The 23,782-nt window shown below is 35.3% G+C and overlaps 1 protein-coding gene and 1 pseudogene across 3 annotated transcripts in view; one reads left to right on the top strand and one right to left on the bottom strand.

The window, feature by feature from the left end:
• The window catches only part of LOC116268582 (vacuolar protein sorting-associated protein 13C-like), an 80,528-nt gene that overhangs the window by 25,565 nt on the left and 31,181 nt on the right, over positions 1-23,782 (top strand). For both annotated transcript variants that reach the window (XM_031662172.1, XM_031662173.1), the window contains exons 18-22: positions 870-998; positions 1,578-1,711; positions 3,323-3,449; positions 16,083-16,318; positions 23,150-23,291. In XM_031662172.1, coding sequence (XP_031518032.1) covers positions 870-998; positions 1,578-1,711; positions 3,323-3,449; positions 16,083-16,318; positions 23,150-23,291 — 768 coding nt within the window. The remainder of the gene's footprint in view (positions 1-869; positions 999-1,577; positions 1,712-3,322; positions 3,450-16,082; positions 16,319-23,149; positions 23,292-23,782) is intronic.
• On the bottom strand, positions 8,288-10,067 carry LOC116273198 (annotated as a pseudogene). The gene has a single exon (XR_004181650.1). The product of XR_004181650.1 is annotated as a phosphoglycerate kinase 1 pseudogene (transcript).

The following is a 23,782-nucleotide window of genomic DNA, read 5'->3' as shown; positions in this document are numbered from 1 at the left end:
TGAGCACTGGTGCTTGATCTTGACTGAGTTTTCAACCAAACCAGCTGACTCTCCGGATGAAGGTCACTTTCTACTGTGTAAAAAAGATTCTAAAATTATTTTTAAAATTTTTAGCAAAAGACTGAAAAGGAGGGATTCTAATTACAATATGAACCAAAAGCTCTAAGAGCGTGGTGTGTTCAAGACACTTAGAATGATCTCCTTAAACTCAGCAACAAATAAATGCTTCTTTTTTTTTTAATCTTCGCTGTGGGTTTGATTACAGTAGTATTTTTTATTCAGAAATAGAATTTACCTAGTATTCTATAACAGAAGGACATTTTGTGTTAGGAATGAAATATTCAGTAAAAACTGAGGCTTAAAGAAGTAAGTATATGGTCTGATTAATATCAGACATCTAGGAGGATGGTGTCGGAACTTCCAGCAAGGTCTGTGGCGTTCTTTCCTCTGCGTTCAGTTGTCTTTCTGGTTTATTTAGGATAAGATACTCTGTGAAAGAATTCATCGTGTATTAGTGAATTAAAGTGGATATACACAAAAGCAAATGAGATGATAATTTTTAAATACAATTTTTAAATAATAATGAATTTTATAATTCTTAATCAACAGACTCTTCAGTTTCTCATACTGCAATTATACCATAAATACATATAGACTAATATATCTGTATTCTCCTGATGCAGTTTCTTTGGTTTCATAGTCATTGTATTGTCAGTAATCTTACTAAGAGATGTGGAGGACATATTTTTAGAAGCTTCATAATAATTTAATCAAGATCAGAATCAGAATTGAAAATTTAATTAGTTAATGTCTTATTTATTATATTACAGTGTTATCCTTAAGACTGATAATAACTTTTATATTTATAGTGCCTTCCATTTTGGCCTGAAAATTTGTCAGGCAAACTTTGTGTGAGAGTGGTGGGCTGTGAAGGATCTTCCAAACCATTCTTCTATAACCGACAGGATAATGGCACTTTATTGAGCTTAGAAGATCTGGTAAGTTTTCATATTTTAAAATAAAATGTCTTTGATTTTTAAAATTTGCTTTGAGATATTTCAGTAAACCATGCTATCAAAATTTACTGGTAGTTATTTGAAGGTCCTGCTATATCAATATGTAATGCCAACATATATTTGTAACAGATCAGAGCCAGTTTGCTTTTCAGTAAGAACTTAAGAAAACAGGCTGAGTGGGGAAGCTCACGCCTGTAATCCTAGCACTTTGGGAGGCCGAGGCAGGTGGATCACGAGGTCAGGAGTTCGAGACCAGCCTAGCCAATATGGTGAAACCCCATCTCTATTAAAAAGTACAAAAATTAGCTGGGCATTGTTGACATGCCTGTAATCCCAGCTACTCGGAAGGCTGGGTCAGGATAATTGGTTGAATCTGGGAGGTGGAGGCAGAGGCTGCAGTAAGCTGAGATGGCGCCACCACACTCCAGCGAGACTCTGTCTCGAAAAAAAAAAGAAAAAAGAAAACAAAGCTTTTGTGTTTTACATAATATTGAAATTCCATATGTAAGTGTAGATTAAACCAGTACATCAAACATACTTTTTTTTTCTTTCCTACAATAGAATGGGGGTATCTTGGTGGATGTAAACACTGCCGAACATTCAACTGTCATAACGTTTTCTGATTACCATGAGGGATCTGCTCCTGCCTTGATAATGAACCATACACCATGGGACATCCTCACATACAAACAGAGGTATGAGAAAAAACAGTTAATAGGAAATACTTTTATTGGTTCACAGTAACTAATGGGAAACACTTTGGTTTCATATTCAGAATGTTTTTAGATTTTAGAAAGGTGATACGGAACACGTGGTGTTAATGTCTAATATCCTTACATGTTTTGAGATAACCCTCTGTAAACACATTAATATTTCTGCAGCAAAACTGATGAATATTCACGTCAAATGGGAAAAATAGAAATTATTAATAGTTTCATATCAATTCAGGTCAGGTTTTGCTGCCAAATGAGTTTTGACACCAAACTTCCAGAAAAATCTTTGGGGTTTTAGAGCTTTTTAAATTTCAAAATGGCAGGTAAGGGAGTGAACCTGTTTGAGTATTCCCTTTCCTGGTAACTTGGTAATGCTCAGTGACCCTTTTCCTATAAATCTGTATTTAGTTTTTTTGGGTAGGGGTAGTAGAAGGTTAAATGAGAAGATGATGAGTAGATAGTGATGTTGAATGTATAGCATTGGCTGATAGGAATTTCATTGTTCTTGCCTTTGCTGTCATTTGGTTTGGATGATGTCGTTATTTAATGGTGGAGAATTTAAGCCCTTAAAATATCGAATAATTTTATTTATAAAATTGTGTATATTTATATTAACATATGTATATATGTGTATATATATTTATACATATATACACACATATAAATGTGTGTATATATGTAAATTTCTTAAAGATTTCCCTAGTCTTAACTCTAATGGAATGAATCCAGTGAGAGATTTAAAAGTACAGATTAGGATTAAAACCTAGTTGGATTACTTTTTTTCTCCCAGTTCTCTGGAATATTTTTTGCATTAAATGGACAAATACTTTACTTAAACTGTAATAATCAATTTTAAAGTCTCCTGGGAGTCTTGTTAAGATGCAGATTTTGATTCAGTAGCTTTTGGATGGGGCCCTGGACTTTGCATTTCCCACAAGTCCCCAGGTAATGCTTATTCTGCTTGTTTACAGACCACACTTTGTGTAGTAATGGTATGGACATAATTTTTTTTGTTGCTGCAGCCCATAATATATCTTAAGTATTTTATTTGATTAAAAAGCTTAACTGGTCACAGTAATGCATACCTATAGTCACAGCTACTTGAGAGGCTTGGGTAGGAGGATCTCATGAGCCCAAGAGTTTGAGGCTGTAGTGCAATATGATCTTGCCTGTGAATGGCCACTGCTTTCCAGCCTGGGAAACATAGGAAAACCCTGTCTGTAAAAAATATGTTTAAATTTAAGCACTGAGTGAAAGTTCGGCTACTAAAGATATTTACTCTTCACAGCCATTTCTACAGGTGGACTCTGATCTGGCAATCTGTTTACCCTAATTAATTCCATTGGTATGATTCCACTTGGATCAATTCTGAGTGCATTGAAGCTTCAGAAAGGGCAATATTCTGTTTCCCCAAGCTTAAAAACCATTAATTTATTAGACATTTTAGGGTACTTGTTTTTAGGTAGAGTTGTGTTTTATTAACCAAAGGAATTGCATAGGACTTTTGTGCTAATCCCCTCCTCAGTAAACTACGGGTTTGAATTTCTTAACTCCAAGATAATTCTGATTTTCTCTCTGTTCATCATGTTTCAGTGGGTCACCAGAAGAAATGGTCTTGCTGCCAAGACAAGCTCGACTTTTTGCCTGGGCAGATCCTACTGGTACCAGAAAACTTACATGGACATATGCAGCAAATGTTGGAGAACATGATCTGTTAAAGGTATCATTTGATGTGAATGAGTGCTCTATGAGTTACCTGCCAGTGAAGGAAGTAGAGAAACTATCTTCAATGACTCCTTGTCCTAACTGAACTAGAAGTGAATTGGAAGTATTTCCAGCATAAGTAGCTTTTGGACTTTAGATGGCAAATACTGTAGTTCAAACCAGTATATTATATTAGATCAATCAAAGTAATTTAATTACAATTTAAAAAAAAAGACCTGCTTTATCTTGCCCACCTAAAGACCAGTAAAGCACCTTTTTTATTTACCAATTTTAAAATGAAGGAATTGTAAGACTAAGTTGAAAACAACTTTATTTTGAGCATACCTCTGCCACTTTTGGCTATGAGTTTTTAAAGCATGTTTTCCTAAGCACAGCTATATATTTTGTTAATTAATGGAGTCTGATAGATGCAAATTATCGCATGTAAGAAATTTAGTGAAATATTTATTGAAACAATATTTAGGTAACTGAGTTGATAAAATATGTTGTTTTTTAGACTCTTAGCCTCTGAAAGGGCCCGAAGAATTCATATACCAGCCTCTCATCTGATATAGGAATTGCTCCTGCATTAGTAATAGATCATCCAGTTTCTGTATGAATATATTCCATGATGAAAGAGTTTATATAGTGTCATTGTGCGTTTTTCATTGTCCAATAATGCCAGCTGTTAAAAGTCTTTCTTGACTTTTGCTTTAAAATGGTAAGTGGCCAGCAGTTATTGAATTATCCTCATTTCTTCTCTCCTCACATTTGATACTACTCAGCAACTGTAGCTCCCAGTAAGTAGCATATAGATACTAGAGAGAAGGTGGCAATGACCTTCTGGAGGAAGATATAAAGGTCTGCTTATAGAAGCAGATCCAGGAAGAATTCTGTTAACAGCATGGTCAGGGATTTCAGTTTTTAATGTTCCTCTTCTATTTGGTGTTAGCGAATGAGACAGTAGGAAGAGAGGGTGATTCCACCTCAGTCAGCAGATAGTCTGCCACGTATTGAAAATTGAGCTATAAGCAAGGAAATTGTTCATGTTCTTGTCCACTCAGTTGATCAAAGAAGGGAGTTCTGCTTAGGCCCTAGTGGACATGACAGGGGAGTTCAAAGAAAATCATACATTGTTGGCAAACACTAGGTTTACACAGATCTTTCCTCATTTAAGTATGATAAACAGAAAAAATCCCAACATGGACTTTATGAAAAAAATACTTCATTAGAAAAAGGTAGCATTATCCTGTTGATTCAGAGGGCAGTTGTACCTCTGAAAAATTTTTTACTACAGGACCAGAAGCAGCATTTCAAAATGTATGCATGGCATCCTCAACTAAGTTATAAAGACATGATACTATGAAATAAGAGAAAGCAAGGTGAAATAAAAGACAAAGACAGCAAAATAAAGTGTAAGGGGAGAGGGGAAACTATATTCTGTGCATACTATATATTTATATCCCATTTAATCCTAAATTTTATTGGAGAAATGATAAAGATTATATCTTTTTAAAAAAGCTGTCAATTAGTAGAACTCAAATCAGTGAGAAAGGAATTTCAAAACAATGAGAAAATGAAAATAAGTAAAACTTTGCCATTACAGTAAAAGAAAGAAACCTAAGAAAGTATATAATAAATGACAGATATATTTTATTGAGGACATATCATATATTGATGCTTTTTATATATTATCACTAATTCTTATGATAGGAACTTTGAACTGCTGGTTGGAATTCAAAATCAGATCTATCTGACTTCAAAGTCTGTGAACTTTTTCTACTAGACCATGCTTCCCATCAGTTATGTCAGTAAATGAAAATGGTTTAAATTCTATTAAAAGATAAAAACATTCAGATTAAATTAAAAAATAAGATTTAACTGTAAGTTGTTTACAAGAGTTCTGTTTCAGCCACGCTAACAGAAAATTACAACCATGAAGAGAGATGGTAGAGATTTAACAAGCAAATGGAAGTAAAAACAAAGTAAAGTTGTTGATTTTAATTTCTTTCTTTTTAAAAATTCATACATAATAGTTTTACATTTTTGAGGGGTACATGTGATATTTTCATACATACATAAAATGTGCAATAAGCAAATTGGAGTAATTGGCATATCTACCACCATAAACATTTCTCTTTATGTTGGGAGCATTCCATATCTTCTCTTCTAGCTATTTCGAGCTATAAAATACATTATTGTTAACTATAGTAACCCTACTGTACTAGCTAACGCAAGATATTACTCCTTCTGACTATATTTTTATACCCACTAACCAACCTCTCTTGTTCCCTCCCATCCCCTTCTCATCCTTTGGTAACCAACATCAACTCTCTATAAAATAAAATACACTTTTTTTTTTTTTTTTAGCTCCCACATATGAGTGAGAACACGTGCTATTTGTCTTTCTGTACCTGACTGACTTCACTTAACATATGACCTCCAGTCCTATCCATATTGCTGCAATATTTGACAGGATTTCAGTAATTTTTTATTACTGAATAATACTTCATTCTGTATATGTAGCACATTTTCTTTATCCATTCATCTATTGATGGACATTTAGGTTGGTTCCATATCTTAGCTACTGTGAATAGTGCTGCAAAAAATGTGGGACTGCAGATATCCCTTCAATATACTGATTTCCTTTCATTGGGATATATGCCAAGCAATGGAATTGCTGGATTATAGTTCTATTTTTAGTTTTTTGAGGAAACTCCATACTGTTTTCCGTGTAGCTCTACTTACATTCCCATCAACACTATACAAGTGTTCCCCTTTCTCTACTTCCATGCCAACATCTATCTTTTTTTTTTTTTTAATTAAAGCCTCTAACTGGGGTGAGATAATCTCATTGTGGTTTTGACTTGCATTTCCCTGGTGTTTAGTAATGTTGAACATTTCTTCATATACATGTTTGCCATTGTATGTCTTCTTTTGAGATATGCCTATTCAGATCTTTTGCCTGTTTTTAAATCAGGTTTTTTTTTTTGTTGTTGTTGTTTTTTTTTAAGGAATTCAAAGCACTCCGCCAAGCTTGTGGAGTATTTTGAGTTCCTTATGTTTTCTGGTTATTAATCTCTTATTAGACAGACAGTTTGCAAATAATTTCTCTCTTTCTGTATATTGTCTCTACTCTGTTGATTGTTTCCTTTACTGTGTAGCCTTTAAGCTTGATGTAATCCTATATGTTTTTACTTGTGTTGATTGTGCTTTTGAGGTCTTATCCAAAAAGTCTTTGCCTAGACCAGTGTCCCAAAGCATTTCCCCAGTGTTTTCTTTAAATAGTTCTATGGTATCAGGTCCCAGATTTAAGTCTTTAATCTATTTCAGTTTTATTTTTGAATATGGCAAGAGGTAGGAGTCTAGTTTAATTCTCCTGCAGCATATGGTTATCCAGTTTTCCCAGCACCATTTATTGAAGACACTATCTTTTTCTGGTATATTCTCGTGCCGCCTTTGTTGAAGGTGAGTTGGCTGTAAATGCATGATTTATTTCTGGGTTGTCTGTTCTGTTCCATTGGTCTGTTTTTATGCCATTACCATAATGTTTTGGTTACTATAACTTTGGTATATTTTGAAGTCAGTTAGTGTGATGTGTCCAGCTTTATTCTTTTTGCTCAGGATTACTTTGGCTATTCAGGTTCCATATGAATTTTAGGTTTTCTCTGTTTATGTAAAGAATATCATTGGTATTTTGATAGGGATTGCATTGGTCTTGTAGATCGCTTTGGGTAGTAGAGATATTTTAACAATATTAAATTCTTTTAAACCATGAATAAGGGATATCTTTTCATTTTTTGGTGTCCTATTTTATTTTCTTCATTAGTGTTTCATAGCTTTGTACATTTTGGTCAAATATTATTCCTAGGTATTTTACATATTTTTTTTTTGTAGCTATTGTAAATGGTATTGCTTTCTTGATTTCTTTTCTAGTTTGTTTGTTGTTGGCATAAAGCTATGCAATTGGTTTTGTTTTTTTTTTTTTTTTTTTTGGAGACAGAGTCTCGCTCTGTCACCTGGGCTGGAGTGCAGTGGTGTGATCATGGTTCACTCCAGTCTCAACCTCCCAGGCTTAAGTAATTCTCCCACCTCAGTCTCTCGAATATCAGGGACTACAGTTGTGCACCATCAAGCCTAGCTTTTTTTTTTTTTCTGTAGAGATGGAGTTTTGCCATGTTGCCCAGGCTGGCCCCAAATTCCTGAGGTCAAGTGATCCACCTGCCTGGACCTCTGAAAGTGCTGCGATTACAGGCATGAGCCACTGTGCCCAGCCATTTGATTTTTATATACTGATTTTATATCCTGAAACTTTACCAAATTTATCTGTTTGGTTAGGTTTTGTTTTGTTTTTCTTTTTTTTTTAATGTGTGTGGAGTCTTTAGGTTTTTCTAAATATAATGTGTGTGAATAAGGATAATTTGACTTTTTTTTTTTTTTTTCAAATTTGGATGCCTTTTTTTTCTTTCTCTTGCCAAAGGGCTTTGACTAGGACTTCACTATGTAAAATAAAAATGGTGAAAGTGGGCATCCTTGTCTTGTTCTAGATCTTAGAGGAAGGGCTTTCAAATTTTCCCTCTTCAGTATGATGTTAGCTGTGGGTTTGTTATACATAGCCTTTATCATTTTGAGATATGTTCCTTCTGTACCTAGTTTGTTGAGAGCTTTTCTCATAAAGCAATATCAGTTTTTTTCAAATGCTTTTTTAGCATCTGTTGAAATGATCATGTGGTTTTTGTCCTTGATTCTATTAATGTCATGTATCCTGTTAGTTTGCGTATGTTGAACCATCCTTGCATCCCTAGGATGAATCTTACTTGATAATAGTGATGGATCTTTTTTTTTTTTTTTTTCCAGTGGACACTTTTATTGTTTATTTAATGTATTATTAATTTTGTCTCCCTACCTACAAATGGAATTTCATCTTGTTTCCATGCTGAGTAGTGAAACAGTGACAAAGCTAATCGTAATAGCCTACATCAAAAAAGAACTAAGCTAACACAGCTCACTTGTTTTAACAGGCAAAATATAAATATATGCACTCTAGAATGCACAATGTTTAGTCACTGAGAAATTCAAATGGGATCTTGAAGAATGTAGGCAAATCCAGGGTGCAGTAAAGATGAGCTGAGATGCTGTGCAACTGTTTAAGGGTTCCTGGCACTGCATCTCTTGGCCACTAGCTGAACCTTGACATGGAAGGTTTTAGCTAATGCCAAGTGAAGTTGCAGAAAATGCTAAGTTGACTTAGGGGCTGTGCACAGGAACTAAAAGGCAGGAAAGTACTAAATATTGCTGAGAGCATCCACCCCAGGAAGGACTTTACCTTCCAGGAGCTCCAAACTGGCACCACCCCCAGTGCTCACATGGCTGACTTTATCCTCCGTGTTCCATTTGGCACAGCAAGTGGCAGTGTCTCCACCACCTATGATGGTGATGCAGCCCCTAGAAGTGGCTTTCACCACCTCATCCATGAGGGCTTTGGTTCCCCGGGCAAAAGCTTCCCATTCAAATACCCCCACAGGACCATTCCACACAATCTGCTTAGCCCAAGTGACAGCCTCAGCATACTTCTTGCTGCTTTCAGGACCACAGTCCAAGCCCATCCAGCCAGCAGGTATGCCAGAAGCCACAGTGGCTTGGCCAGTCTTGGCATTCTCATCAAACTTGTCAGCAGTGACAAAGTCAACAGGCAAGGTAATCTTCACACCATTCTTCTCAGCTTTGGACATTAGGTCCTTGACAATCTTGGCTCCCTCTTCATCAAACAGAGAAGTGCCAATCTCCATGTTGTTGAGCACCTTAAGGAAGGTAAAAGCCATTCCGCCACCAAAAATCATCTTGTTGACTTTGTCCAGCATATTATTGATCAACTGGATCTTGTCTGCAACTTTAGCTTCACCCAGGATGGCCAGGAAAGGTCGCTCTGGGCTCTCCAAGGCCTTGGCAAAGTAGTTCAGCTCCTTCTTCATCAAAAATCCTCCAGCCTTCTGTGGCAGATTGACTCCTACCATGGAGCTGTGGGCTCTGTGAGCAGTGCCAAAAGCATCATTGACGTAGACATCCCCTAGCTTGGAAAGTGAAGCTCGGAAAGCTTCTATTTTGGCTGGCTCGGCTTTAACCTTGTTCCCAGAAGCATCTTTTCCCTTCCTTTCTTCCTCCACATGAAAGTGGAGGTTCTCCAGCAGGATGACAGACCCAGCAGCTGGGTTGGCACAGGCTTTCTCCACCTCTGGGCCTACACAGTCCTTCAAGAACAGAACATCCTTGCCCAGCAGAGACTTGAGTTCTACAGCAACTGGCTCTAAGGAGTACTTGTCAGGCATAGGGACACCATCAGGCCGGCCTAGGTGGCTCATAAGGACTACCGACTTGGCTCCATTGTCCAAGCAGAATTTGATGCTTGGGACAGCAGCCTTAATCCTCTGGTTGTTTGTTATCTGGTTGTTCTTCATAGGAACATTGAAGTCAACTCTCATAACGACCAGCTTCCCTTTAACATCCATCTTGTCCAGCGTCAGCTTGTTAGAAAGCGACATTTTGGAAATATAGCTGGGAAGAGAGGTCAGTGATTCGGACAACCAGGGAGCCTGCTGCAGACTTGCACTCGGGAGATGAGAAGAATGTGATGGATCTTTTTAATGTGTTATTGCATTCTGTTTGCTAGTATTTTGTTGAAGATTGTAGTTATTGTTATATCTTTGTCTGGTTTTAGTAATAGGTTAACGCTGGCCTTGTAAAATCAGTTTAAAAGTATTCCCTGCTCTTCAGTTTTTTTTTTTTTTTTTTTGAAGAGTTTGAGTAGAATGGTTATTGGTTCATTTTTTTAAGTGTTTGGCAGAATTCAGCAGTGAAGCCATCAGGTCTTGGCTTTTCTTTGAGGGAAGACTTTTTATTATTGCTTTGATCTTGTTGCTTGTTATTGGTCTGCTCAGGCTTTGTGTTTCTTTTAAAATAATTTTAAAAAATTGACACATAATAATTGTACATACTTATGGGGTACGTAATGATGTTGTGCTATATCTGTAATATATAGTGATTAGATCAGGGTAGTTAACATATTCATATCTCAAACATTTATCATTTCTTTGTGTTGGGAACATTCAGCATCATTTTTCTACTAGCTATATGAAACTATATAATAATATTGTTAACTATAGTCATCCTACAATGCTGTAGAACACTAAAACTGATTCCTCCTATCTTGCTGTAATTTTGTATCATTTAAGAAATCTTTCCCTATCCCCACTTCTCCCTATGCTTCCCAGCCTCTAGTATCTGCTGTTCTAATTTTTACTTCCAGGAGACCAACTGTTTTTTAGCTACCACATATGAATGAGAACATGCAGTGTTTAACTTTCTGTTCCTGGCTTATTTCACTTAACATGATGTCTTCCAGTTAGGTTTTCTGTTTCTTCAGGGTTCATTATTAGTAGACTGTATGTGTCCAGAAATTTATCTCTGTCTTCTGTTTTCCAATTTGTTGGCAGATAGTTGTTCAAAATAGTCTCCAATGATCCTTTTGTATTTCTTTGGTATCAATTGTTATGTCTCCTTATTCATGCCTGATTTTATTTATTTGAGGTTTTCTCTTTTTTTGTAGTCTAACTAAAAGTTTGTCCATTTTATCTTTTCAAAAAACTTTTTGTTTCTTTGATCTTTTGTGTTTTTTAGTCTCAATATTATTTATTTCTGCTCTGATCTTTATTATTTTTTCCTTCTACTAATTTTGGTTTTGGTTTATTCTTTTCTAGATTCTTAAGGTATATTGATAGGCTGTTTATTTGAAATCTTTCTATTTTTTGATATAGGCATTTATTGCTGTAAACTTCCCTCTTAATGCTGCTTTTGCTGTATCCTATAGATTTTGATATATTGTGTTTCCATTTTCATTTGTTTTAAGAAAATTTTATATTTCCTTCTTAATTTCTTAATTGACTTATTTTTCAGGAATATATTATTTAATTTCTATGTGTTTTTATACTTTACAACTTCCTCTTATTATTGATTTCCAGTTTTATTCCATTATGGACAGAAAAGATACTTGATATAATTTCAACTTTTTTGAATTTTTTGAGACTTGTTTTGTGGCCTACCATATGGTCCGTGTGCTGATGAGAAGAATGTATATTCTGCAGCAGTTGGATAAAATGTTCTGTATATGTCTGTTAGGTCCATTTGGTCTAAAGTGTAGTTTAACTCCAGTGTTTCTTTGTTGATTTTCTGTCTGGATGATCTCTCTATTACTGAGAGTGGGGTGTTGAAGTCCCCTATTAATATTGTATCTCTTCCTTTAGATCTGTTGTTATTTTCTTTATACGTTTGACTGCCCTGATGTTGGGTACATATATTTACAACTGTTATGTCCTCTTGCTGAATTGACCTCTTTATCATTATATAGTGACTTTGTCTCTTTTTACAATCTTAGCCTTGAAATCTTTTTTATCTGATGTAAGTATAGCTACTCCTACTCTTTTTTTCTTGGTTTCCATTTGTGTGGAATATCTTTTCCTATCCCTTCACTTTCACCTTATGTGTGTCTTTATAGGTGAAGTGTGTTTCTGGTAGACAACATATAGTTGTGCCCTATTTTTTTTATTTACCCAGCCACTCCATTTCTATTAATTGAAGAATTTAGTCTATTTACATTCATTGTTATTATTGATAACTAAGGATGTACTACTGCCATTTCGTTATAGGATTTCTGTTTTCTGTTTGTTTGTTTTTTGTTTTGAGACGGAGTCTCGCTCTGTTGCCCAGGCTGGAGTGCAGTGGTGCGATCTCAGCTCACTGCAACCTCCACCTCCTTGGTTCAAGCAATTCCCCTGCCTCAGTCTTCCCTAGTAGCTGGGATTACAGGTGCACACCACCACACCTGGCTAATTTTTTTGAATTTTTAGTAGAGACGGGGTTTCACCATGTTGGCCAGACTGGTCTCAAACCCCTCACCTCAGGCAATCCATCCACCTCAGCCTCCCAAGGTGCTAGGATTACAGGCATGAGCCACTGCGCCCAGCCTTTCTGATTCTTTTATAATGCCCCTCTTTCTTTCTTCTTTTCTTACTGTCTTCCTTAACGGTTAAGTGGTTTTTCTCTGACAGTATGTTTTTAGTTAATTGCTTTGTATTTTTTGTGTATTTATTATAGGTTTTTGCTTTGTGGTTACTATGAGGCTTACAAAAAACATCTTATAGACACAATACATTATTTTAAACAAATGACAACTTGACTTTGATCAGAAAGGAAAACAAGGAAACCAAAAAGGAAAAACTAAAAACGCTACACTTTTAAGTCCATCCCCATACATCTTGACATTCTGTTGTCTCAATTTATACCTTTTTTATATTAAGAGGTTGCTGTAATTATTATTATTTTTGATAGATTTGTCTTTTAGTCTTCATACTAGATATATGAGTGGATTATACACCACAATTATGGTGTTAGATTATTCTGAATTTGTCCGTGTACTTAGTTTTATCAGTGAGTTTTATGCCTCCAATTTTTTTTTCATTTTAACATCATTTTCTTTCATATTGAAGAACTCTTTTTATCATTTTTAGTAAGATGGGTCTAGAGGTAATGAATTCCTTCAGCTTCTGTTTGTCTGGTAAAAACTTTATCTCTCTGTCATGTTTGAAACATAGCTTTTTTGGATACAATATTCTTCATTTGCAGGGTTTTTCTTCCCCTTCAACACTTTGAATATGTTGTCCCAGTGCCTCCTGCAGGGCATGGTTTCCTGAGAGGTCAGTTGCCAGACAAATTGCAGCTTCTTTATATGTTATTTGCTTCTTTTCTTTTGTCACTTTTAGGGTCCTCTCTTTGTCACAGGCTTTTTAGAGTTTGATTATTATATGCCTTAGGGTAGTCTTATTTGGATTGAATCTGTTTGGTGATCTATGACCTTTACCTGTATATTTCTTTCTTTCTCCAATAGGGAAAATTTTCTCTTATAAATTCTTTAATTAACTTTCTACCCCTTGCTCTTTCTCACCTGTCGACTCTTAGATTTGCTCTTTTGAGGTTATTCTCTATATTTTGCAGGCATTCTTTGCTCATTTTTATTCTGTTTTCTACTCTGTGTATTTTCCAAGAGCCTGTCTTAGAGCTAACTGATTCTTTCCTCTACTTGACCCAGTCTGCTGTTGAGAGCCTGTAATACATTTTTCAGTTCAGCAAATTTATTTAGTCATTCCAGCATTTCTGTTTAATTTTATTATTTCAATCTGTTTCAGTTTCTCTGATAAATTTCTTAATTGTTTTTCTGTGTTGTCTTGGAAGTTGCTGACTTTCCTGGAATTGCTACTTTGAATTCTTGATCTGAGAACTCACACGTGGCTGTCTTATCAGAGTTTGTCACTGGCACTTTGCTTTGTCTATTTGGGGAGGCCATGGTTCCCTGCTTGCTGTTTCTTTTTGTGGATACGTGTCTATGGCTTTACACTGAAGGATTGTTTATTTATTCCAGTGTTTGTTCTCTGGCTTGTTTTGGTCTTTCTAGAGTATGTTTGCTTAGAGGTCGGTTGCAGTTGCCTGTGGGTCTCCTTTATCCTAGATTACTGCTTCCTGTTATTAGCACTAGATGGTGGCATAAGTCCTGGTTTGCTTCAGTTCTCAGAAACATTTGGCAGTACTGTCCCCAGTGGTGGGGAGGGGGTTGCATCTCAAAGGGGATATCCCAGCTATGTAGGAAGGCTGCCCAGTGGTTCCTCCTCAGAAGATTTATGGACTGTGCCTCCCACAATGTTGTGCTGCTGAACAGCCACTCTGAATAGGCGTCTCCTTTGGCTGAAATAAAGAGCAGAAATTCTTGGGCTGGAGTTTTTAATCCTGCTTCCCATCTTTGCCTGTAGCCTCCATTGGGGGTTTTTCTTCCTAAGGCACTTGTGATGCTTCCCATGGGCTGAGTCAGGAGTGGTTTTCCTGCAAGAAAACCCAAGATGTGGGGAAGCTGGCTTTCTGCTTTGATCTCACTTTATCCAGTGTAGAAATGGTGAGCCGAAGAGGAATTTCCTGCATGCAGTGCCAAGCAGATTTGGGGAGAGGCATTGTAGGTAGAGAAATTCATTTCTCTTACCATCTGCGTGGAGCTTTTCTCTTCTCTGTGGCTCCAGGAATTGTGTCGGCCTCAGGTTCAAGTTCTGGGATATTGCTGGTGATAATCTTGGCACTAGAAGTTTATGTTTGGTTTTCTGTGATAAAGAGTGAAGCCACATTGCTTCTACTTTTCCATTTTGGAGGTATCACCCTCTGTTGATTTTAATTTCTGACCATTTCAAAGCAAAATTATTAAATAGATAATGATAATATGACAAAGAAGGAGTGATAGCCATAAACCTTCATGCAATGAATAGTATTGCATCAACATGTAAAACTTAAAATGCTAGAAATTAACTGAAACACAATCACCTGGGGATATTTTATTGTACTTCATTTAATTTTTAACATAAGAAATAGATGAAAAACAAGAGTCAAATAATATTGGAAGAATAACTGTGAACTAAGATACATAGCACATTTTGTAGTTTACAGATACAGAATTCACCTTCTTAATAGGTATGTTTGAAAATTTGATCTCTTGTTAGAATAAAAAAACTAGGCAGGCTTCTTTGATCATATAATATACCTTGAAAGTATTAGTAAATTTTGAACGTTAGTGACGCTCAACTGTTCTTATGCTCTTGGTAACTTCAGTTGTTTTTGTTTTTTGTTTTCTCCCCTGGAAAGCATGGGATGGAAAGTACATAGTAGGTACTTGTACTGCTTATTGAAATGAACTGTTCTATTTTCATTAAACCTAGAATAAAGTAGAATTTATTATTTTAACCTCTGAAAACACTGACCAAATAAAGCCTTATATTTTTAAGTGCTACATACATTTTAAGTGCTTCGCCAGTGTGATTCACATAAATATTTCCTATGTTATAGATCACGAAAACATAAAAATAAGCTAGGCTGGTTTTGTCCGAGGTTACATTTCTTTTTTTTTTTTTTGAGATATAGTGTCGCTCCTGTCGCCCAGGCTGGAGTGCAGTGACGCTATCTCAGCTTACTGTAACCTCTGCCTCCTGGGTTCAAGCAGTTCTCCTGCCTCAGCCTCCTGAGTAGCTGGCATTGCAAGCGCCCGCGACCATGCCTGGCTAATTTTTGTATTTTTAGTAGAGACGGGGTTTCACCATGTTGGCCAGGCTGGTCTCGAACTCCTGACCTCAGGTGATCCACCCGCTTCAGCCTCCCAAATTGCTGGGATTATAGGCGTGAGCCACCACACCTGGCCTAAGGTTACATTTCTGATAAAACTTCTGAACCATTCTGTTCTCCAGCTTGGAGACAAATAATCATCTTATTGCATTGGTGCCACCAGAGTATCCTCTTGAAAATCCTGCTCTGTGCCCTGTCAGCACTCAATTGGTTATTCAAACTAAGGTATTAAAAAACTACGTACTATTAGTCTTCGTTTTTGAAAATAATTTGTGAGTATATTTTGAAATAGATTATAACTTAATTTATGTCATTTTGATGGTTAGAATTTTTCAATTTTAGTAGTGCTTCTTAAACTTCTTCAATCTTTCTCAGTTATTATAGTTCAATTTTATATAATAAAAAGTTACTATGTGCAGGTTTAATGAAAAGTCTTTCTTTTTCCCAGGATGAATGTGGACAGTTTCCATATGATGCAAACATCCAGATACACTGGGTATCATTTCTAGATGGGCGCCAGAGAGTTTTGCTTTTCACCGATGATGTTGCCTTGGTTTCCAAAGCACTACAGGCAGAAGAAATGGAACAGGCTGATTATGAAATAAACTTGTCTCTCCACAGTCTTGGGCTTTCACTGGTTAACAATGAAAGCAAACAGGAAGTTTCATATATTGGGATAACCAGGTATGCAAGAAGGAAAATAAGACATCCTAAACCTTTAAAAGGCATTGAGTTCATAATAGCCAATTTGAGGAAAGTAAAAAGATACCTGGTTTGACTTTGGTATGCTGTATATTTATTCAGTAAAACTTACTGAATAATTCTTTGAACTGTTCGTTGAAAAGCCCCGAGGATACAAAGATGACTGAGATGCTGTCTTTGTCTTCACAATACTCATTGTCAGTTGGTGGGGAAAAAAGTGGTTTGTTTCTTTCCTTGTTGTCCGTGTGTGTGTGTGTGTGTGTGTGTGTGTGTAATGAGTTGCAAAAATAGAAAAGGAAAGGATGTACGAAGAAGGATGTACGTGTGCAATGGAAATACAGAGGTATAAGTGACTAGTTTGTGCAGTAGAGGTTGGAGAAACTGTCAAGAGTCAGGGGAAACAGAAACAAATTGAAAAAAAGGTTCAGAGAGGAGGCATTATTTGATATGAGTACATAATCTTTAATGGGTGGCCATTTAGAATTTTGTAATAGTTACGGGACCAGTTATTTTCTGTGGTTCTATTTAAACCTGTGTAAGAAAAATATTAGAATATTTAGTTGATTTTAAAAATCACACTTAATTTGGTAAAAGGCTTATTCTTTTTTGGAGGCTGATGGGTGGAATGGTTGACGTGATACCAAATATAATCACGATGGGATCTGTCAATAAGCACATGTTTGGGGAAAGAAAAGCAAATTAAGGAGAAAATTAAATAGATAATCTATGTAATGAACTTTGCACAACACCTGACAAACTAATGATCATAAATGGTATCATACATACTATTAATATAATGTTAATATATTTATATATATAGGCAATGCATTCTTTGTTATATATTTCAGTATTATATGATATTTTTAAACTAAACATGGTAATCATTTTTAGTTATATAGGTCCAGTTTTCTGTTTTGTTCTTTGATAAAACTTTTTACTTTAATATTGTATATGCTGTCCTAGTTTGTCAGGTTTACCTTTATAAGAACATTTAAAAATTTATCTAAAATAACTTCAGTACCTTTTTTATGACATGGTACACATTCAGTGAAATCTAGATTTCCAAAGGAAAAACACCAGTTACATAATTTTAAAAAACAGACTTTTTTTTGAGCAGCCTTATGTCTAGAGAAAAACTGTGTAAAATAAAGAGTTTTCATATACCCACACTCTTCTTTCTCTTGTTACTAACATCTTGCAGTAGTGTGGTACATTTGTTACTATTGATGAGCTAATACTGATACTACATTATTATCTAACTTCATTATTATCTAACTTCTGTATCTAACGTTAAGTATTACTCTTTGTGTTGTACATTCTATGAGTTCTGACAAATGCATAATAAGCTGTATTCACCATTACAGTATTATATAAGATAGTTTCACTGCCCTAAAAGTCTCTCAGCTTCCTCCTGTTAATCCCTCCATTCCTCTTCTAAACCTTTGGAAACCGCTGATCTTTTTATTGTCTCCAAAGTTTTTCTTTTTTCGGAATTTCATTTGGTTGGAATCAAACAGTATCTAACATATTCAGATTAACTTCTTTCACTTGGCAGTATGCTTTTAAGGTTCCTTTGTTTCTTTTCATGGCTTGACAGCTCATTTCTTTTTATTAAATAGTCCATTGTTTGAATGGACTATTACTCCAGTTTGTTTATCCATTCAACTATTGAAGGAGGTCTTGGTTGCTTCCACATTTTGGAAATTATGAATAAAGCTGTTATAAACATTCATGTGCAAGTTTTTGTGTAGACATATGTTTTTCTCCTCTTTGGAGTAAGTGCCAAGGAATGTGATTGCTGGATCATATGATAAAAGTATGTTTAGTTTTGTAAGAAATACCGAATTATCTTACAAAGTGGCTGCATCATTTTGCATTCCCCCCCAGCAATAAATGAGAGTTCCTGTGGCTCCACATCCTTGCCAAAATTTGGTATTGTCAGTGTTTTGGATTTTCGCTATTTTAATAAGGATGTAGTAGTATGTCATTGCTTTACTTTGCAGTTTTCTGATGAGACATGATGTTGAGGATCTGTTCATATGCTTATTTGCCATCTATATATCTTCTTTCCTGAGCCACCTGTTCAAATCTTTTGTCCATTTTAAAATTAGGTTATTTTCTTAATGTTGAGTTTTAAGAGTTCTTTGTTTATTTTGGATACTAGTCTTCTATCAGATATGTGTTTTGCAAATACTTTTTCCCAGTCTGTGGCTTATCTCTTTATTCTCTTAACTGTTTTTATTTTTTTATTTTTTATTTATTTTTTTTGAGACGGAGTCTCGCTCTGTCGCCCAGGCTGGAGTGCAGTGGCCGGATCTCAGCTCACTGCAAGCTCCGCCTCCCGGGTTCACGCCATTCTCCTGCCTCAGCCTCCCGAGTAGCTGGGACTACAGGCGCCCGCCACCTCGCCCCGCTAGTTTTTTGTATTTTTTAGTAGAGACGGGGTTTCACCATGTTAGCCAGGATGGTCTCGATCTCCTGACCTCGTGATCCGCCCGTCTTGGCCTCCCAAAGTGCTGGGATTACAGGCTTGAGCCACCGTGCCCGGCTCTTACCTGTTTTTAACAGCAGAAGTTTTATATTTTACATCAGACTTATCAATTATTTTCCTTCATGGATTGCACTTTTGGTGTTGTATGTAAGAAGTCTTCACTATACCCAAAGTTACCTAGATTTCCTCCTATTATCTTCTAGGAGTTTTATAATTTTGTGTTTTATATTTATTTATTTTTATGTATGTATGTATTTATTTATTTTTGAGACAGAGTATCACTCTGTTGCCCAGGCTGGAATGCAGTGTTGTAATCACCGCTCACTGCAACCTCTGCCAGCTGGACTCAAGCAATCCTCCCACCTCAGCCTCCTGAGTAGCTGGGACTACAGGCACGTGCCACCATGCCAGGCTGATATTTTTTATTTCTTTGTGGAGATGGAATTTCGCCATGTTGTCTAGGCTGATCTCAAACTTATATTTAAGTCTAATCCAGTTTGAGTTATTTTTTATGAAAGATGAAAGCTCTGTGTCTAGATTTGCTTTATTGCATGTGGCTGTCCGGGTGTTCCAACATAATTTGTTGAAAGACTTTGGTAGTTTCCTCATTTAGATCACATACACTTTGTATTAGATTGTGTTTATACGTAGTTTGTTTCTTTGGTGCTAATGTAAATGGTATTCTGTTTTTATTTTAAATTTTAATTGTTTATTGCTGGCATGTAAGAAAGCAGTTGACTTGTATATTAACCTTATATTTTTGCAATGTTGTTATAATTTCTTATTCGTTACCAGAGTTTTTGGGTTGATTCTTTGGGATTTTCTGTTTAGACAGTCATGTCAAATGTGAACATAGGCACTTGATTTCTTCACTCCCAAATTTACTTTCTTGTCTTACCACTTCTTGGACTTCAGTACTATGTTGAGGTGGGAATAATTGAGAGTGGACATACTTACCTTGTTCCTAATCTTGGTGGGAAAGCATCTGGTTTCTCCCTATGATGTTAGCTATAAGTTTTTTGTAGGTGCTCTTTATCAAGTTGAGGAAGTTCCCCTTTAAGCTGTCTCAGAGTTTTTATCGTGAATAATGTTGGATTTATATTGTCTACAGTAGATATTTTATTCAGTGCCTTCACTGACTGGTATCCTCTAAATACATTTTATAGTTAGAACATTGTTAACACTACCATTGACAAGTGTAAACAAGCTATGTAAAGTAAAATATTATAGATTTTAGTATTCTCTAATTCAGGTGCCAGCAAAGTTTGGCCTGTGAACCAAATCTAGTCCAGTGCCTGTTTTTGTACAGCTTTTGACTTAAGAATAATTTGTTTTACATTTGTAAATGGTTGAAAAAAATTAAAAGAAAGTAACATGAAAATTGTGCAATTCAGTTTATTTCCCATAAATAATGTTTTGTTGGGACACAGTGATTTCTGTTCTTTTACATGGCTGCTTTGACATTGCTACTCAGTGCATTACAGATCACAGCGTGTTTGAGTTCATGCATATTGTTCTGCAGCATTTTTTTTATTACTGATATATATCCATCATATCAAAACAAGAGAAAAGTGGACTTTGAATGTTATTCTTTTAGGGCGTAATGAAATGTGGATTATCTTCATTTAAAAGCATTATTTTACTATATGAAACTACACAGTTGAAATAATATAATATATGTTGAGACAATATAGTTTCCAAACTAAGCACTTACTGTGAATATTCTTAAATCACAGGAAAGCAATGGCCAGAAAAATTAGAAAATTTAAGGCAAAATATATCATCACACAGAATGTCTTCACAAATATAAAAAACAATAATGAGGCTGCAAGCAAAGTAAGTTTCTGAATGACTTATTTGTTAGCCAAGCCAGGAAAGTTTTTTAAGTCTTTTACCAATGGTGAGTTAATTGAATTATGTCTGATTGCAGCAGCTGAAGAAATTGCTCACAAATAATACAATAGGCTTTAAATGCTTTACCTTTTCACCAGCTTTATGAATTTGTCCAACTAAGTCTTTTTCTGTTCCACACATATTTTTCCCATAATCAGTTGTATCTATCTTCAGGTTATATTGAATTAGTATTTCATCAGCTTGTTTGAAAATATTCTCACCTATAGTTGTCCTAGGCAAACTATTTATAGAGGTTATTGCATTGCCTGAATGGCCTAAACTCAGTGCTGATCTCTTCAACATATAAACGAACAGATGGTAATGATTCTGGTTGACTCCTACCTGTTTATGGAAACCACTCAATATCATTTGCCTTTGTTTTTAAATTGATCATTGATAAGAGCAATGTCTTCAATTTTTTTTGAGAGGAGTCTCAAGACTGTCGCCCCAGGCGGGGAGTGCAGTGGCTCTGATCTCTCAGCTCACTGCAGCCTCCCGGCTTACCATTCCCAGCTCAGCCCCTGAAGGACCATGGCCACCCTCGCCTGGCGCAGAGCTGGAAGAATGGCTCACTCTAGTTAGCCAGGGATGGTCTCGATCTATTCCCGTGATCCTGCCTGCCTCTCGGGCTCTCCCAGTGTTGATTTCATAGGTTTATCACCGCCCGCCGCCGCCTTTCAATTTTTAAGCAACTGTTCCTACTGAAAGGCTAATGGCCTTAAACAAGCTCATTTTCTCCAGATACATTTCTTTAGCTGCTGCAATCAGACATAATTCAATTAACTCACCATTGGTAAAAGACTTAAAAAACTTTCCTGGCTTGGCTAACAAATACGTCATTCAGAAACTTACTTTGCTTGCAGCCTCATTATTGTTTTTTATATTTGTGAAGACATTCTGTGTGATGATATATTTTGCCTTAAATTTTCTAATTTTTCTGGCCATTGCTTTCCTGTGATTTGGAAATGTTACGGTAAGTGCTTAGTTTGGAAACTATATTGTCAACATATATTGTATTATTTCAGCACAGCTGTAGTTTCATAACATAGTAAAATGATGCTTTTTTAAATAAGAAGATAATCCACATTTCATTACGCCCTAAAAGAATAACATTCAAAGTCCACTTTTCTCTTGTTTTAGTGTCAAATAGTAAACTTCATTAAGTCTTGTGGACTAAACTATCATCAGTTCTGTGAATTTTTGCCAGAACTAGAATCTGAATGTTCTGACTTGTGTTACCACATAGCAGTTTGATGGGTTAGCAGCAGTAACTTTTTATTGTACTCTTTGAATTCTGGGCCAGCATTAAAATGTTTTTGAACAAAAAGAACCACCCTCAACCACTATTATTAAACACCAATAATAGTGGCTTTGGAAATTAGTTTTTGTCGCATAATTGCAGAACTGATGATTTTTTAAATGAATTTCAAGCTAAAATTGGAAGACAGTGCTTATATGAAAAATTTATACTACAGTATAGTCAATTTTGAAGACCACTAATGTTTGAATCTCAAGTAATATCAGGATATTCCATGTACTTCCTGTGCTGTCCAAAGTTAAAACATGAAGCAAAATCTCCACTTCCACATATATTTGGAGAGGATATATTTTATGGCCGGCAACTCCAGTTCCAGCAACATTTTTTCTGACTTCAATGCAGGTGTAAGGAAATTTCCTCATTTCACAATTCGTTTGTGCAATTGAGGAGCTTCTACCTAACTTTGAATTGGAAGTGATTGACCTGTAATGTATTAATATACTAAAAGGCAAATATCAAGAGAATAATTTAATAGAATTTTATAAATGCCTTCCAAGTGATATATATGCTCTAGTAAAATAATAAATTCTCATTGATCAATGTCAGTATTTGGCAGCACCTGTGTGAAATGGTATTTTTAAAGATGCTCATTACAGATTACCATTAATAGATGAACATTTGCGATAGATTTTGGTAATAAATAACACTAAGTGACATGTTACTTTCACAAAAGAAGTTTATTTTTTCATTAATAGACTTGTTTTTAAGAATTGCTCTTAATTATTTTATATTCTAAATTTCATCAATTAAAAATTTATTTAAATCAATTAAATATCTCTCTTTTGTATCTAAGTTGCCTATCTAATAACTTGAATTTTGTCTCAGTCCAGAAAACCTAAAATATTGACTATTTAATATATGGCCCTCTGCAGAAAAAGTTTGCCAGTCCCTTAATTGATTGATGTCAACATTGATAGAAAAAGTTATTTTCTTGCCTGCCTCTTTTATTTTTGTACTCTTACAACACAGGTATAGTTCGTTACTTTAAGAAGTTTCTTATACTAATGTAATTTTCATAGGAAAATAATAGTTACAATAATCTGGAATTGCATGAAGTTCCACAGATCTAAATACATATTGCTAATTTAATTTTTTTGTGTGAATTACTCAGTTCTGGTGTTGTTTGGGAGATGAAACCAAAACGGAAATGGAAGCCATTTAGTCAAAAGCAGATAATCTTACTGGAACAATCCTATCAGAAACATCAAATATCAAGAGATCATGGCTGGATTAAGCTAGATAATAATTTTGAGGTATACCAAAATTCTTTTTTTTTTTATTTTTATATGTGTATTTTCCTGGTGGTGGTAGTAAGTAAAATTGTAATGCCCAGGTAAAGACGTGTACAAAAATGAATTTATTAGTAGATAAACTTTTATTTCTTAATAGGATTGGCGTGACTGATACACATAAGTATATTTTTAATTAAAACATATTGTTATTTAATCATATACTATGAAACAGGATTTAAATCGGTGTTTTAATAATTTTATTGCATTTTTATATTTTTATAATTCTATTAACAAATCAGATAGTCTTAAGGAACTTGTTTTCAGAAAGATTAGGGAGAAGTTAAGATTGCTTCATTGAAATTTTTAAAATATTTTGAATGACACTAATACATATTGCTAAATAAAGACTGTGTAAAATTACATATTTCATTCAGGAAAAACCTGCAAAAACCTGCTCAAGTAAATTCAATAAATGTGAGTGATTGTTGGACATGAGTAGGCATTCACAAATA

The sequence above is a fragment of the Papio anubis genome, unplaced genomic scaffold (genome assembly GCF_008728515.1).
Source record: "Papio anubis isolate 15944 unplaced genomic scaffold, Panubis1.0 scaffold46, whole genome shotgun sequence".
Classification (NCBI taxonomy): Eukaryota; Metazoa; Chordata; class Mammalia; order Primates; family Cercopithecidae; genus Papio; species Papio anubis.
Note: the sequence above shows the minus strand (reverse complement) of the source record. Positions and strands in the feature narration are given on the sequence as shown.